At 33.6% G+C, this 17,063-nt stretch overlaps 3 protein-coding genes across 4 annotated transcripts; 1 reads left to right on the top strand and 2 right to left on the bottom strand.

Annotated features, from left to right (window-relative positions):
• Positions 1-126: 126 nt before the first annotated feature.
• LOC108478319 (isocitrate dehydrogenase [NAD] regulatory subunit 1, mitochondrial-like) lies at positions 127-2,221 on the bottom strand. The gene is made up of 4 exons (XM_017780769.2): positions 1,590-2,221; positions 1,265-1,504; positions 650-728; positions 127-566 (listed from the first exon to the last, which is right to left on the bottom strand). The coding sequence occupies exons 1-4, from the start codon at positions 2,091-2,093 to the stop codon at positions 292-294; spliced, it is 1,098 nt and encodes a 365-aa protein (XP_017636258.1). The 5' UTR covers positions 2,094-2,221; the 3' UTR covers positions 127-291.
• A 568-nt stretch (positions 2,222-2,789) lies between these two features.
• LOC108479421 (SEC1 family transport protein SLY1-like) lies at positions 2,790-5,620 on the bottom strand. The gene is made up of 2 exons (XM_017782003.2): positions 5,381-5,620; positions 2,790-5,074 (listed from the first exon to the last, which is right to left on the bottom strand). The coding sequence occupies exons 1-2, from the start codon at positions 5,409-5,411 to the stop codon at positions 3,234-3,236; spliced, it is 1,872 nt and encodes a 623-aa protein (XP_017637492.1). The 5' UTR covers positions 5,412-5,620; the 3' UTR covers positions 2,790-3,233.
• Positions 5,621-14,192: 8,572 nt separating this feature from the next.
• Positions 14,193-17,031, top strand: LOC108479763 (metal-independent phosphoserine phosphatase). 2 transcript variants are annotated; one of them, XM_017782538.2, is made up of 6 exons: positions 14,194-14,432; positions 15,154-15,234; positions 15,485-15,613; positions 15,845-15,907; positions 16,101-16,225; positions 16,662-17,031. In XM_017782538.2, exons 1-6 carry the CDS (start codon positions 14,340-14,342, stop codon positions 16,852-16,854), a joined length of 684 nt encoding a protein of 227 aa, XP_017638027.1. In that variant the 5' UTR covers positions 14,194-14,339; the 3' UTR covers positions 16,855-17,031. The 2 variants fall into 2 exon arrangements, with proteins under 2 accessions (XP_052879107.1, XP_017638027.1); XM_053023147.1 differs by lacking the exon at positions 15,154-15,234 and having other exon boundaries at positions 14,193-14,432.
• The last annotated feature ends 32 nt before the right edge of the window (positions 17,032-17,063 follow it).

Genomic DNA, 17,063 nt, shown 5'->3' with positions numbered 1-17,063 from the left:
AAACCTCACCCCTAGAAGAGGCCCTCAAAATGGCTTCATATAAATAGAAATGAAAAAAACAAGTGTACAAGTAGAAAACCAGATTCTTATTTCACCTAATGCCAAAGTTTTACAATCATCTTAAAATTTTAAAAACGAAGAAATTTATTCAACACTCAATTTTCATTACAAATTGGTTATTTGGATAAAAAAGAATATAATGCTGGAAATCTAAGAATAGCAAATATAAAATGAGAAAAGCAACAAAATTTAAGACTTGAGGGAGAACCCAACCTTACCTTCCCCAAGTAATCACCCAATCTTAGCAATGACAGCATCAACAACTTGTTGTGTGGTGCTATCTCCACCAAGGTCTTTAGTCCTGTACTTTCCCTCTAAGATTACATTTTTCACCGCTTCCTCAAGTCGATTAGCAAATGCTGGAAACTGGAGGTGCCTCAACATCATGGCAGAAGACAGAAGCAAAGCCAATGGATTTGCCGTTTTTTGCTCCACCATCTTTTTTTTTCCCACATTCCCTGCCGAAGCACCTTGCTCAAATACAGCATGTTCAGCTCCTACATTGCCTATAAATTCCCACAGGATAACTTATATAAATTTAAGTAAACAATATTAATATGAATCCAGATCAATATTAAGTAATTGATACCTCCAGGCATGACACCAGTACCTCCAGCAATGCCGGCGGCTGTATTTGCCACCAAATTTCCATAAAGATTAGGAGTAATCTAATAATGACACAGACGAAATTCAGAAAGTGAAAATTTGTCAGAAGGTTAAAGCACCTAAGTTGCAAAAAGTGGCAGACAAAGTCTATGTTCCTATCCCATGTCAAGAAAATTTGGAATTTATGGCCAATCATTATTTTTACGTTGAACTAGTTTTAAGAGTCCTTGTGTATATCACAAGAATGTACTTAAAAAATCATGATGCTAGGTAATCTCGCACTCGGAAAGACCTTTCAAAGGATCATTTTCCTCTAAATATCTTAAAAGATTTTCCAAGTGTCATATATACCACGTTACCCATACTACTACTGCAGGTGTACTCAATTCTAAGTGTTTCAATAATTCAAGAATAATGTGTTAGACATATATTTTGGATATTGGTACTTAAAACAAAAGAAAGAGTCCCTCAATGGATACTTCAAGAGAAAGTTCAATACAGCAACTGGTAATTACATATACACTAGCACACAATGCATAAACATCATTACTTACCAAGATGGACTATGACAAGAACCAAAATTAAAGAACTCACATACCATCACATCAAATTGTTCTGGTTTTGAAACAAGTTGCATGCAACAGTTGTCAACGATGATTTCGTCATACTTGATAGTTGGATATCTAGCTGCAACTTCCCGGCAAGACTCTAAAAACAGGCCATCAGCCAGTTTCATGATGTTGGCCTTATGAACAGCGGTAACCTTTTTTCGATTGTTTAAATAAGCATATTCAAATGCATATTTTGCAATCCGCTCTGAACAAAACTTGGTTATCACCTGATCCAAAAAAACAGATAAAATAAATTACCCAATTAAGAAAATGTTTAGATTTTTTTAATAAAAGAAAACAACTCAAATTGACCTTAAGGCTCTCAACCACGCCAGGCACCACCTCGTGTTCGAGACCCGAGTATTCCCCTTCGGTGTTCTCCCTGATTACTACGATATCCACGTTTTCATGTCTGGTTGGCAATCCTGGTAAATTACAACAATCCACCAATGAAGCGTACAAATCCAATTCTCTTCTCAAATGGAGGTTCAGCGAGCTAACTCCACCCCCCTTGGGTGTTCTCAACCCTCCTTTAAGGCAAACTTTGTTCTTCCTTATGGAATCTATGACTTCCTGCGGTATCTGCTTCATGTCGCCGTGAACTTGGTACTTCTCGAAGTAAACCGGTGCGTGCATTGCTTCCATCACTTGTTCCACCGCGTTGGTCACCAATGGACCGATTCCGTCCCCTGGGATTAGGGTTACGGGTCTCGGGGATCCGTCTCCTGGACGAGGCATATAGGTGACGGCTCGAGTTTGGGTTTTGTAGGGAACAAGGTTTCTCAGAAGAGAGAGGGATGTACGTGAGGCGGACATTCTGGAATGATTCGAAGGTGTATGAATGATAATAATATTTGTAAGTTATTGGCGATCGTTTTCAAGGTTGGAGAGATAGTGTAGGCGGTCTGTTACAACTTACAAGTTTTATTATTAAGTTTGGGCTGACTAGTTCATTGGGTTGTGTAGTTTTGGCCCACCATTGGGCCTCCATCTCATGTAATCTTAATTTATCAAACTTAGCAAATTAAAGTAAAAATAAGGAGATTCAGATTCCAATCTGATCTACCAAAAGTGTTTTATGGTAAAATACATTTTACTCTCAAACAGAAACCTATATATTGTATTCTCAAAGGAAAAATATAAATATAAATATAAATTTTGAAAATAACATTATTGATAATGTTCACAAATTCAAACATTGAGGATAATATTATTGAAAGAAATAATTACAAACCTCAACAAAGAAAACGTATATTTGAACTTTTGATTGTTGGAAAGAACAACTGCAGGTTTGAACCTTTGAATGTTGGAAAAAACAATCACAAACAAACTAATACGAAAAATAACATAAAAAAAAAAAAAGTTCCATCTTAAAATTCAGGGCATTGTCTTTCCAGGTAATACATGAAGTGTTTTCTAGTTGTTTTTATCATCTCCGGTTAGTAGAATGTTTATATACACCAACAAACAGCAAAGGCATATATAGGCACAAGGACAAGTCATTTCTGACAATTTTCCAACAAACCACAAATGAATCTGAATAGCATTCATATATCAGATGAAATTATGGAGTAGAATGAAATCCATGTCAAACTTTTTAGTACAACTAAGAAGGGGAAAGAGGAGGAAGAAAAAAACGAGAGAATAGGGTCTTGACATTGATGACAACCCCAACTGCAGAAACCTATTAGGAAATAGAAATGCTTGCTATCCATTGTAAAAATTTTTGGACACCGTACTAAATATTCAAAGGTTTCGAGTCTCGATTAAAACCAGCATGGGGATTTAATATCAAGAAAAGACTGCAAGGCCCAACTAAGTGCTTACGGGCTCAGATAACCAGCTCACATCTGTATTTTTACTTGGTCATATATATGGTATCTCCCATTCGGATCATGATGACTCCATGCACTTGACTGGCGAATAGCAGGCTCTGCAAAGTATTCGAAAAGCAGTTTAATGGGTTGCTGAAGCAGCAGCAGCAGCAGAACTGCCCAATCCCATCTTCTGCCCCAACAGTGAGAGTTGCTCAACAAATTCCATTCCAGTTAAAATTTCTGTTGTTCCATATATGACTTGTTTGGCTGGCTGCTGATGTTGGGCAAGGTCTTGCAAGCTCCCGTACTCAACGTAATTTCCACCTCCGATCATGAAAACAATAGCTTCTTTAAAGGGTCCTTTCAGATGACTGCTACTTGTGCCAGAGCTCGACTTTGGGGCACGAGGATCAAACACAAGGTAAGAATCAATTTCAGGGTTTGGCTTCCCCTCCATCAAAGCTTCCACAGTCCTTGTCAATGCTAGCTGCTTATCACCAGACAATAGGTTCTTCATACCTGCAGTGACAGCACTGATTGACTGACCATAGAGCTTCTCAGCCCAATCAACAATGTTACTTCTACTAGCGGAATTTGCTGATGCCAATGAAACATTCAATGACTTGATCTTCTTCACATACTGAAATGCACTTGTATCAACCTCAGATTCTCTCAGTGCTGCTTCGACTGCTTCTGCTTCTGATGGATTAATGGTTTCTGAAGAGATAATATACATTATGGCAAAACGCAGCTTATCAATCTTGGTACCTTTTCCCTTAAGTACACTCATCAACTCATTTCGATCAATGCCACCCCTCACCATCATGTCATTCTCCTTCTTTACGTAGGCGTCAAGAGACCTCTCCTTTATTTCACCCAAAAGCACTGTTGCAATGTTTGTGTGTTTATCAATGACCTGCTTCCGCTCTGTCAGCTCAGGCAGGGAGTTCACTGCATTCATTAAGTGCTTTGTGTTCCCAATCAAGTCTGTCCCATCAAACTCAGCTCCTGCAGTACCACCAGTCCTTTTATTCACCTCATCAACATCCTTCTTATATTTGTTCAACTGGGTCTCAATCTCAACAGCAACTTCAGGGAATTCCAACGATCCATTTGCCATCCAAAATGTGTCGGAGCTATCCAATTCAAACGATTTCATTCCACCTTTCTCCCCTGGCACACTCAACCTATTAAGCTTCAATCCAAGAATATCATGTACGAGTGGACGGTACCTAAAATCATGTTGTATTCCGGCTGATAACTCGAAATTCCTATCAAAGATGCACAAAATTGGACGCTGAAATGAGCTTACAAAACCCCCGCCTTCAGAAAACAAATTGTTCTTTGACAATAAATGATCCCTCAACTTCTGATCCAATGCTGAAGCAACCATCTCAGCTGGTCCACCACGCGGGCATCTTATTATGGGCACGACTGCAAGTGTAGCTAAAACACAAAATAATCCATTAACAACCCTCTCTATAATATCCTCAATCTCTTTGTCCCCAGCGGATGGATCATTCAATTGCACATAAGTAGACTTCTGGGATAAAGAGAACAAATTATCCTCCAATGTCACAAACTCCAAATACTGATCATGAACCTTTGAGATCCTATGGATTGCATCGGAATTCAAAGTCCCAGAAGCAAGATCCTCCAAAAGCGGCCTTGGTATAGACGAAGAAAAATTCAGATGGAAACTATCGTATAGAGAACGGGATGCATCAGCTACTATTCTTTGGATATTGGGATTATTAGGCTGAACAAAATACACAGCAGGCACATCGTGGACAGGCTTTCGGTCCTTGTCAATAAGAAAGTACAAGGTAACACCATGTTTTCGTAGATCCTTAACATGGATCAAGGGGGACAGTATATTTTGACAAAATTTGTCATAAATCAAGATCTTGTAAACCTCTTCATTAGCAGTTCCAGAGGGATTCACAGGCTGGTTCAGATTCAACATTCGAATTATACATTCTGACAAAATAAACAGAGGGAAAACACCCAATAAGATCAAGGATCGAAAATGACAGATCAAATTCAAATTCAACAACCCCGTAAAGCAAAACTAGATCCAAAGTTATAAACTTTAACGAAACAATGGCGGGTCTGCTCTAGATTTTAAGGATTTCGATTCAAAGAATAATAGATCAAATTTAACATAATCTTAAAAGAGTCAAAACTAGAAAAGGGAATTTGTTCCAATTGCATCGATATCAAAATCTACAAAGGGAAATTAAATGGTAATTGGGGGAAAGGGAGAGATCTAAAGAGAGAAATTACCTGTTTGTTTCTGGCGAAGATTGAGAGCCATAGGAGAGTTGGAAAGCTGAAAGCTAAGCTCTTTGTATCGTTGATTTAGTGGTAATAACAAAAAGCTTCCGGAATTGAGAAAGCTCTCTTCTCTCTGTCTCTTTGTTGAAATTTCGAGGGAGTTAAATGAAATCCACCATTAAAACTTCAATAGTAGGTTCCTCTGCGGTGAGCTTATTGTACCATTCTACACTTGGTTATTGATATCTCGCCACGTCATTCAAGTGATTCAATCTAATTTATAAACATGTTAAATAGGATTTCAATGTTAAAACGGATTTGGCATTGCCATCTATTTTGAAGAAATAATATTAAATAAAGCATAACTTGTACAAATTTTTATTTATTTTCCTAGCAATAATAAAATGCAATTAAATTGATGAAAGTGATCCAATAAAAATTATTAATCTATAATATAATAATATGTATCGAATCACGACTTTAGAAAATTTTTGAAATAACAACAATAATATTAATAAATTCACATATAAAAATAATTATAATATATAATTTAAAATTTTAGTTAAAAAATTGAAGTAAAAAAAGTGGTTGTAATGTTTGAGAATCCAAATCAAGTAGATGTTTTTCTCTCTCTCCCGATTAAAGTTAGCGTTGAACATCAAGTAGCATCCTGTAGTTATACGTCAATTAAAATTTTAAATATCTTAATTATTATTTAATTAATATTAGAGTTATATACCAATTAAAATTTATGTTTAGCATTATAAATAGTATCCCATAATTATATTTCATTAAGTAGCGTCTAAGAAAAATTATCAATAAAAATTTAGAGATGGTTAGCATTAATAAATTAGAATTATATATATAAAGAAATTTTTTTATATATAAATAGAAAAGCGATGATTTTTCAAAAGACAATATTAAATCGATTCAAATTACAATGGCACCTAAGAAAAATTAAAGATTATTTTAATTAATGGCAAGGTAATATAATATAATGATTTTTTATAGTTACGTTGTATGTTGTTTATACTATGTGAAACAAACACTCTTCAAATCGTTATTTTTGTATTTATCTGTTATTTGTTTGGTATATGTGAAAAGTGTTTTGTAAGTTTGTTTTGAAAATAAAGTCAAATTTTAAAAAAATAATCATCATTATTACTATAACTGAAACCACATGCAATGCATGTGACTTTAAAAACTAGTAATAAAAACTAAACACGTTTAATTGGCAAAGGTCACACTAAGAGCTAGTTTTCCAGTAGTTCAAAAGTGCTTTCTAGAAATGCTTTTTAGAAAAATTACTTTTGAAAAATGTGGTAGAAAAGTATTGTGAAAAAGGTGTTTTGTCTCATTTTAATGTTCTCTTTTGCTACTAAAAATTGTGGTTGAAGGTTCAATAGTAGAAAGTTAAAAATTAATTAAGTTATATGATATTTAAATTATTTAATATAATGGTACATGAAGTATAAATTTTAAATATTTTTAAATAATTAATATAAATTATTTGTAAAATTAATGATATATAAAATATTTAAATAACTTAATATAATGATACATAAAATATAAATTAACTAATTTTTATATATTTTAAATAGTTAATATAGATAAGAATATTTTGATAATTTTTGCTTTCAAACGCAAAAGTCAAAAGCATCTAAATCCCAACTTTTGCGTTTGGGTGGAAAAGCATTTGTCCATTACAATTTTGACCCCATAAGCTGGTACTTCCATTGCTTCTGCAATGAAAAAGCACTTTTAACTCCCAAACACAACGAATAACTGGCTTAAGAGAGTTGGTAAAGGCTCAACTCCTTAAAATGATAAATCATGTTTTCCACTCTTGGCCTTTTAAAGTTTATGAATTTCGAAGTCGTTTTTTTTTTTCGTACAATGATAATTTGAACTTAAACTATTCTTAAGATAAATCAACACCCGATTAAAATGTCACAATTTGGGTTTATGAATTTTTAAGTTAGTACATGATAAAATTGTACTTTGACTTCTCCAAAATAATAAAATTTCGATTTAATCATTTAAAAATTAAAAAGATATAAATTATTAAAATGATAAAATTAAATTTTAACTTACATAAAAATATAGAATTTAATTCTACCCTAAAAAAAATTCTAGCTTCTCTCCTATTAACTAGAAACAACTACAATCGTTTTGTAAGTAATATAATTTTGAGTTCTCAATTATGTCAATAATTAATCCATAATGACATGGTAATCTCTTCTCTAATCTAAGTCATATAAGTTGTTTACGACGTATCAAATGTAATATACTGATTGTCTGAATCAGAAAAAGTTACTTTTGTGTCATCAAATTCTTACATATTTCCTCTTTCACTCACTTCAAACAATTCACCCTTCTCGGCTTCTAACCTAATGACATTATGCACAATACGACATATTTTTTTATATATATAAAGTTATTTTCTAAAAAGGATAATTAGACATATCTCTTAATATAGCACTCCAATATTTCATTCAATCATATTTCCAATAGAAGAATGTCTCATTAAATAATTCTTTTCCCTCTTGGTTGATGTCTGCTTATAAAATCACATGTGTGATACATTTGCCCACAAAAAGGAGCTAAAAATCCTAACGTATTTGGATATCCAGCATCCACCCTGTAATATTTACCTACAATACCTATATGAACAAATTATAAATAAAATTATTTATAATACACAAATTAAGTTAATTTTTCTTTTTACTTTCATGAAAAAAAATTAAATAATTAAAACATTCTAGTACTTTGAACCACAACTGTAATACCCCATACTTAACCTGGTCATTAGGTTCAAGCTACAAGATGTCACATCTGTTTTTGAAGTAACTACGATTAATTATACACAAGTTTGATCTTTATAATTTTAGAATTACATGTGTTGAATGCGTTATATAATCATTTTTTTAGTCATATACGAGCTTACGAAAGCTCAATACTATTCCAGAGTCGAACAATGACTAAACTGCAAAGTTTCCAAAACATCTCAAATGGGTGTCATGGCTTCCATGGATCGATTTCGTGACCTTGAAGATAGTGAATAAGCTTCTCAACCTAAGGACTAAATTGTAAAGTATTTAAAATATTATAGAGTCGATGTTGCTATGAGGAGGGCTGGTGTCGCAACATCCAAGGGGTAGAGTTGCGACTTTCTTGACAAACCACTATGTTTTCAATGTTTATCCATTTCCAACTAGCATATGACAACTATAACTAGTTTTAAGGGCCTAATTGGCCATCCAACAGAATTAAAACATTATCAATATACAATTTCCAAATCATCAACACCTTTTCCATATATGAACCATTATCACATTCATTCATTCATTACATTATCACTCAAAATGGACTATATACAACTTGAAACTAGGTAATCTCAAGTACATGCCATTTGACAAAATAAAAGGAGCTATACAAACTTAATATAGTTGAAGGTTGCAGTCCGGATGCTGAACTCACCTCTTAAGGCTTCGAGAATTACCTATACTTGTGCATGAAATAAACAAACCATATGCTAAGCGATAATGTTCAGTGGTATTTTCATGATTCAAGACAATAATACATTAACCATAACAATTAATCAAAATGAGCACAAGCACAATGTCTATCCACTTATATCTTATCATACCAAGCAATTCTACTATCATATGTATATATGAGTGTACATATAACAAATGGTAAAACAATCCATTCAACATTGTAATAGCATTGACTAATTCATACTAATTTGTCATTTGTCAATCTTTATGCCAATTGTACATTCAATACCATTCAATAATCAACAATATACTTTTAACTTCAAACTATCCAAATATCATATTCAATCAACATCAACAAATCATTTAACTTATCAACCAAATCTCTTTTCGAAGTCTACTCACTCATTCGTATTCGTTTTGGTCCTCAGGGCTCGTTTTCAATTAGTTCACATGGTAGTTTACATGCCTTCTCTATCATAAACTACATATATATACATAATATACTAATTTCATCAACATCCCATAACCTATTATTCCACTTTCATCATCCCGAGTTTCTCGGCAACAATGACATTTACAATATACACAATTCACCATCCTGGGTGGCTCAGCTATGATGGTTTGCACTATTACAATATTCTACCATCCCGGATTACCTAACAATGATAACTTTTACTATTTTTATATTTTACCATCCCGGGTCGCTCGAAAATGATGGTTTTCTCAATATATACATCCTACCATCTTAGATAACCTGACAACAATAGTTTGCAATGTAACGATTCGATAGTCAAGGGTGCCAGAAAATGCATTCCCAAGACTTTGTTCCCGTAAATCGGACTAGTAAATATTTTTAATAAATATTTACGAAGCTAGTTGTGTAGTTAAATAGGTTTCAGTTAAGTGAATTTACTTGAATTAAAAGTAATTAGGTATAAAGACTAAATTGCATATAGGGTAAAAGTTAAATTATAGATCAAAGAATAATTAAAGGGACTAAAGAAGAAATTACACCATTTTTTTAGGTAGGACGATTAGTGAATTATATATATTATATGTAAATTTATTTTATATATTAAAATAATTAAAGATAAAATAATTAAAGATAAAATATGTTATCTTAATTATTAAGTAAGTATATATATTATATAATATTATATTAAATTAAAGTATAATAAAACAAAAACAAATTAAAAGAAAGGGCATGCAAATTAAAGTAAAAAAGAAAAGAAAGAAAAAGAAAGAAAGGGAGAAAGGACAGAACGCACGGCCAAAGGCTTCAAAATTTCAAAGTTCAATTGGTTAGTCAATTTAGTCGATTTTTCTTATAATTTTTATGTTTTTAGAATCTCGGTACCTAGGGTTAACCGATCCATGTTGAAATTTTAACATTGATTGAGTTTTTAAAGGTTGTTAATGTTGAATAATTTTAGTATTAGGGATTAAATTGATAGATTTTTAAGCTGGAAATGAAAAAGGATTAAATTGTAGAATAAATTGTAAAATTTGAATAATAGGACTGAATTGTGAAAATTTTTAAATTTAAGGGTTTAAGTGAAAATAAGGAGTTAAAATTAGTTTAAAGTGGAATTTGTATAAAAATATTGAGTAAAAATTTAAATATTCAATATGAAATTGAACTGTGTTGTATTGATAAATTTTAATTGTTTTAATTACGTAGCTAATGTCGTACCGGAATCCACGACTAAAAAAGGAAAAGATAAAATCGATGTGGAATAGCTCGGAATTCACGGTTTATATTTCTATAATCTGAACTCAGTTGTTAATTGTTATAATTTAATTTAATGCATATGGTAAGTGTTGAGGTCAATAAGTGACATTTTGATAATTGATTGAAATGGATTGAATTGGTAGATACATATTGAATGTATTGATTATTGAATTGAAAGGTGTATATATGTGATTATATGAAAAATTAGTATTGGATATTGGTTGTATTTGGAAAGTGAATTGGAACCTTATTAACTGTATCAGGCTAAGTCGAATATAGACTACATGCCATAGGATAGGATGAGTTCAGGGATTTATTTGACTTCGAGTCGATGAGGCTTGGGTGCCAATTTACTTCGGTTTAACCAAGGAAACACTAGGTGTCAAATTTATATAGCGCTGGGTGCAGGCATTACTTCGAATTTATCCGATGAGGCACTGGGTGCCAAACTGGTGTGTTGGTTGGATCCGTATATCCGTCTAAGTCCGAGTTGTGTTAATAGGAGTAATTAAATAAAACGGTACTATGATTGATATTGGATGATATTGTATGTGAATTGAAAATGGGATAGTGGTTTGAAACATGAAAATGAGATACATGAGTTATGAACTCATGAATTGGATATGGAATGGATAAAGTTATTGTTTAAATGATATGTGGATCAAATTGTGAAAAGCTATTATATAGCAAGTGATGAGAATTGAGTAAGGTATGAAATGATGTATTCATGAGTTGAGTATTGAATGACTAATGCCATTGTACAAATAAATGTGGTTTGATATGTGAATAACTATTTATATAGCAATTGTGTGAATTGAGACGTTGTTTAACAAATGAAATATGATAGTATATGATAGTCATGATACTAGACATTAATATGTGCTTATAATTTAATTGTGCATATTATATTATCTTGTTTTTAATATTCGAATTATAGAAATACCACTGAGTTTTACTTAGCGTACGGTTTTGTTTTCCATACGCAAGTTAGGTACTTAACTTTTGATCGCCGATTCAGTATCCAACAACGATCCCAAATTCAAATGTGGTGATGTTTATCTTTTGTTTCGGCATGTACCTAGGATGTCTAAATGATAATTATTTTGTGGATGGATTGTAAATAAGGTTGTAAGAGTGATGTTAGTTTGGTATATACATATATACATGTGTTTGTGTTTGAAGCCATATTATGGCATGGTAAATTGAACCAAATCTATATAGGTGCATGTGAATTTAGGTTGATGTTTAAGTGCTCATGAACTAGGAAATGTGGTATGTTTATAATTTGGATTTGAATGATGCTTTGATGGTATGAATTGAGGGTATAAATGTGATGCCAATGAGGGTACATTGGTTAGGCACCTAGGATGAGTGTTTTGACATGTTTTGAATATATTTGATCGTGTTTTGAACTGGTTAAATGAATGGTTTTTGAGTTGTTTAATGTCCAAGCTTGTAGGGAATGGTAAATTGTTGTTTAAGGCACATTTTAGGTCCACACAGCCAGACGCACGGGCATGTGACTTGGCCGTATGAGACACACAGCTAGCACACAGGCTCGCAAGGCCGTTTCAAATGGTACACGACTTGACACACGGGAGTGTGACTTGGCCGTGTGACCCAAGTCAGAGAGTTACACGAGCACAGGCACAGGCTGGGACACGACTATGTGTCTCTACTTGGAATGCCCACAAGGCCAGACACACAGGCATTTGACTTGGTCGTGTGAGTCACATAGCCTGACCACACGGCCGTGTGAACCCTGCAGTTAAAAAATTTCTAACTTTTTCCAAAACTTTTCAGATGTTCTCAATTTAGTCTCAAACCGTTTCGAAAGTGTTTTCAAACTCTTAAAGGCTTCTTAAGGGACTTTATGCATATTAATGTTGAATCATTTTATTATCTTTGAAATGATTGAAATGAATTATTAGATTACTATTACTCGGTAATGTCCCAAAACTCTATTCTGGCGACGGATACGGGTTAGGGGTGTTACTACACCTAAGGCATGCCAACTAATTCGACGGTACTCAGAACAATTAATAGGGTAACATTGGATCAATATGCATTATAACCACATATAACATTCCAATCTCATCATCAAATCATTCCATACCTTATATATAATTTAGCAAATCATATTGTACTCATTTTTACTAAACTCAAACCAATTCTCAATTTCGGCATTCCAGATGGTCACACAATTCAATTCAATCCATTATTTCACTATTCAATATTAACCGCAACAGTTCAACTCACATGATCATTATATGCACTTTGATATTTAATCATGCAATTAACATGTATATGCAAAAAATTAAATCAATCTCGAATCATAAAAGTACAAATCGGGGTCTTGCATAACTCGTTGACAACTCTCGCTTTTCCTTTCCCTCTCGACAACTTAGAGTCATATTTAATTGTTAAATTGGCCAAATGTTTAGGGGTTTAAAGCTTTTCTTTCTTTCTTATAGTTCAATTAATTACTAATTAACCTTAATTAATTTAATTAAACATGTTTCTACATTTAATTAACCTTAATTTAATAATAGTTTAATCTTTAATGGATATCATCATCAAAATCCACTAACCATTCTTATAAATTGGTTTATGAACCATTTTGAGCCCCTTTGATAACTACTATTTAGGTCCCCAAGTTTTTTCTTAATTAAAACTCTATAGCAATTAATTTTTTACTATTTAGTCTTTGGGCTTAATTAATTATTTTTCGACTAAATTACTTAACTGAATTTCAATATATTTTTATAATACCTTTGTAAATATTCCACTTTAATATTTATGGACTTAGTTTACAAAAACGAAATTTCAAAATTGCAACTTCTGACACCACTAGAAAATGAGTCATTACAACCACCATCATTGTATCACACAACTCATGTCCTGAGCTCCATCTTCTTACATATCAACCTAAACCACTCATCCCCACGCCTTCGAACTCATGCAAAGCCATTTAGCTTCCCCTCCACCATAGCAATCACCATCACTACTACCTAATAAAACCACCACCCACAAACCCAAAACGTACCGAACTTGAACCAAACAAGATTACAACTAAAACAACAATAAAAGGAATTCATTATTGGCAAACCACAAACTTGGAAACATCTGGAGAAAATAACATATCACAAACTAGTAAAGATTCATCGATAGAACTACGAGATCAGAGAGGAAGAAGATGAGGAAAATATGAGGCTTTTAACAGTTTGAGTTGTTGGAGAGATAATCAACGATAAGCAACGACAATTAAGATTTCATTTGGGAGAAAGGAGGAGGAAAAAGAAGAAAAGAAAAGAAAGACAAAAGAGAAAAAGAAGGGGGAACAAAAATAAAAAATGGAAAAAAAAGCTTGCATGGTCATTTAAGAAAAAACAATGATGTTTCTTAAATATGTGATATATTTAATGTGCTACATCAAATAAACTTTACACTATAAACAGCACTTAACATTAAGTGATTATTTTGTAACACATTAATAATGTAAGTGATAATTTTGTAAGATTTAAAAGTTAGATGACCAAAACATAATTTTATAAATAAAGATTAGGCATGTTTAGTAAATTTCATAAAATAAACAACACTTTGTAACATATAAAGTGAAACCAAAACTCCTCTCTATCCAAACGCGGCCTTAAAAAGATATTGGCTTCAATGGAGGATACAGTCGCAGTTTGGCTTTAAAAGGGAAGAAGAAGAAGAAGAAGAAACAGCAAGAGAGATGGCAACATCGTCGTTTCTGCGTAACAGATACTGGATCCTGAGGCATGGCAAAAGCATCCCAAACGAGAAAGGTCTTATTGTTTCTTCATTGGTTAGTCAATCCCTTCACCTCTAACGTTCTCTGTCTTTTGATTATGGTTCATTTTACACTTCTTTATTGCCTTGCCTGTCTGGTTTCTTGTTTTGTTAAACAATGGTTCATCCATCTTTTCTGAGTCTACCCACAGTGAAATTTATCTATGTTTCTATCAAGTTCAGGATTTATGTTTTTGAGATGCCAAGTGATGCTATGCTCCATTTTAGCTATAATTTCTTTTTCATGGAGTTTGCCAAACCATAAAATTCGAACCCGGTTTTATCTTTAGCTGATTCGTACAGCTATTTTCATGAGGTGACATACAATAGGTTTAGATTTGAATCTGTTGATGGGAAAATACGGGTTTGGCAGTTGATGGCTATTTACCCAAAGGCCGAGAGCCACAGCTGGTCTTCTAAGTCATAAAGGGTGGCTTATATAGTCCTGAAGTTACATGGGATTAGTGTGGGGTGCATAAGGCCACGTATAAATAGCGTATAGTCCAGTGTCTGTAGTTATGTAATGTTTTGACGAGGTCATCTCTGAGATTGACCGAGCAAGGTCTCCATTCGTGATGGTTATGGTGAGATGTACAACAGAATCCAACAACCCTTCCCTTTGCAAAAGAAACCATAAAATTTGTCACTCTAGATTGTAATTTGTATCCTTCTGTATTTGTTAGTTTCCGATTTTGCTACTTGGTGCCGGTTATTAACCATTGGTTAGAACTCACCAGGAAAATGGCATTCGCCTTGAATACCAATTAGCATCTGAAGGTGTTGAGCAGGCTGAGTTGGCTGGAAAATTATTCCTTAAGGTATCTGCTTTCTTACTTTAAACCGGTAGTTGCTGAAGTTTTTCTGAGATATCAACACTGAGTAATGAAACTAAACAAGTTCCTTGTATCTAGTTCTAATGGAACTAAACAAGTTGCTTCAGGGCTTTCTTTTGTTCCTCTTTTTCTTCACTTAGCCCTGCCGTATGCATACAGTCATTCCTTTCCCCTTTAATAGGAAGGAAAAAAGAAAAGCTGCTTTATTTACGGATGGATTGCATTCCAAGTGCAGGAACTGAAGGAAAATGACATACCACTTGAAAATGTGCGCATGTGTTACTCACCATTTGCAAGGACAAGACATACGGCAGAGGTTGTTGCATCCACTTTGAATCTTCCATTTGAGGGCCCTCAATGCAAGGTGAGCTATTTTATTATCTCTAAATACTCACAAATTACAATATTCCATTGGAGAAGAGAAGCAGTGAGGGGATCAAAACAAAGCTCATCATTGAGATGCTAATCATGTCTCTTCTTTTGATTCAGATCTTTTCTTGGCAAGATTAAAACATATTTATATGTTAGATGAAGATTTCTGTTTCTACTTTCCTACTCATTGGAATTAAATAAAAACTATTGACTGGTTGGACAGGTCATGGAAGATCTTCGAGAACGTTACTTTGGTCCTTCGTTTGAACTTCTGTCTCATGACAAAGTAAGTAAAATATAAGCAGGACTCTGATTTACATTTTGCCAAGCAAATGTTACAGCTGAAGGATTATGAGGTCTACCATTTAAGAAATGAATTATTGGATTTTGGAGATATTTTCGGCTGCTTAAGCAACAGCCAGAGAGTTGTGCTATTGGGCCTTTTGTCTTTACTAACTTTTGTTCTACATCCTAAACAGTATACAGAAATATGGGCAATGGATGAAAAAGATCCATTCACAAGGCCAGAAGGTGGAGAAAGTGTCGATGATGTGGCTTCTAGACTTGCAAGTGCTATGGCTACCATGGAATCAGAATACCAAGGGTAAATTTTCTGCCTTTTCTTTTTGTGACTTTGGAGCGAACACTACCAATAAAATAGTTCCATATCAATGGTAATTTCCGTTTTACCACACAAAATGTTTAGCAAACATCTCAAATTGTTAGAATGTCAAATTCCAGGAAATATATTTATAACATGAATAGCTCTGGACACTGGTGACTGTTGAATTATTCATTGTGAGCAGAGCCATATGACAATATGCATGGAGCATTTTTGACTGAAATCCTAAAACTCCTCCAAGAGTAGAAATTTGCTCAAGTTTTATGGCATCAAAAGTAGAATTGCTTACCAAATTGGTTCTTCCAAACATGCTATATCAATAACATGGTATGCAACATCATGATAACATGCTGATATTGATCTGATCTCAGATTGCCAAATTAGTTCAAGTTAATATACTCTTTAATTTCTGAAGCAGATGTACGATCTTGGTTGTCAGCCATGGCGATCCCTTGCAAATCTTGCAAACCATACTCAATGCAGCTTCAAAACAGATGGAACCAAGCTGCAATGACCTAGCATCTAGAATTCAAGCAGTTAGAATCCCTTCTATTCTTTCACAGCATCGAAACTTCGCATTGCTTACAGGAGAACTCAGAGCTGTTCGATGATGAGCTGTTTCCCATAATATTATTTCTCGTGTGAAGTAATAATGTGGAAAAAATTAGCCCTGTGTTTCATGACTGAATGATGTACTTGACATTCCTTTGATCAAATTTTCATGTATTGTTGACGTTAACTTTAAAGAATAATTTTGAAGTGCGTCAGAGAGATTGCTTGGTCACAAATGGTAAAGACTAACTTGTAAGCTATTCAGGAT

This window comes from Gossypium arboreum, chromosome 12, assembly GCF_025698485.1.
Source record: "Gossypium arboreum isolate Shixiya-1 chromosome 12, ASM2569848v2, whole genome shotgun sequence".
NCBI classification, from domain to species: Eukaryota; Viridiplantae; Streptophyta; class Magnoliopsida; order Malvales; family Malvaceae; genus Gossypium; species Gossypium arboreum.
Note: the sequence above shows the minus strand (reverse complement) of the source record. Positions and strands in the feature narration are given on the sequence as shown.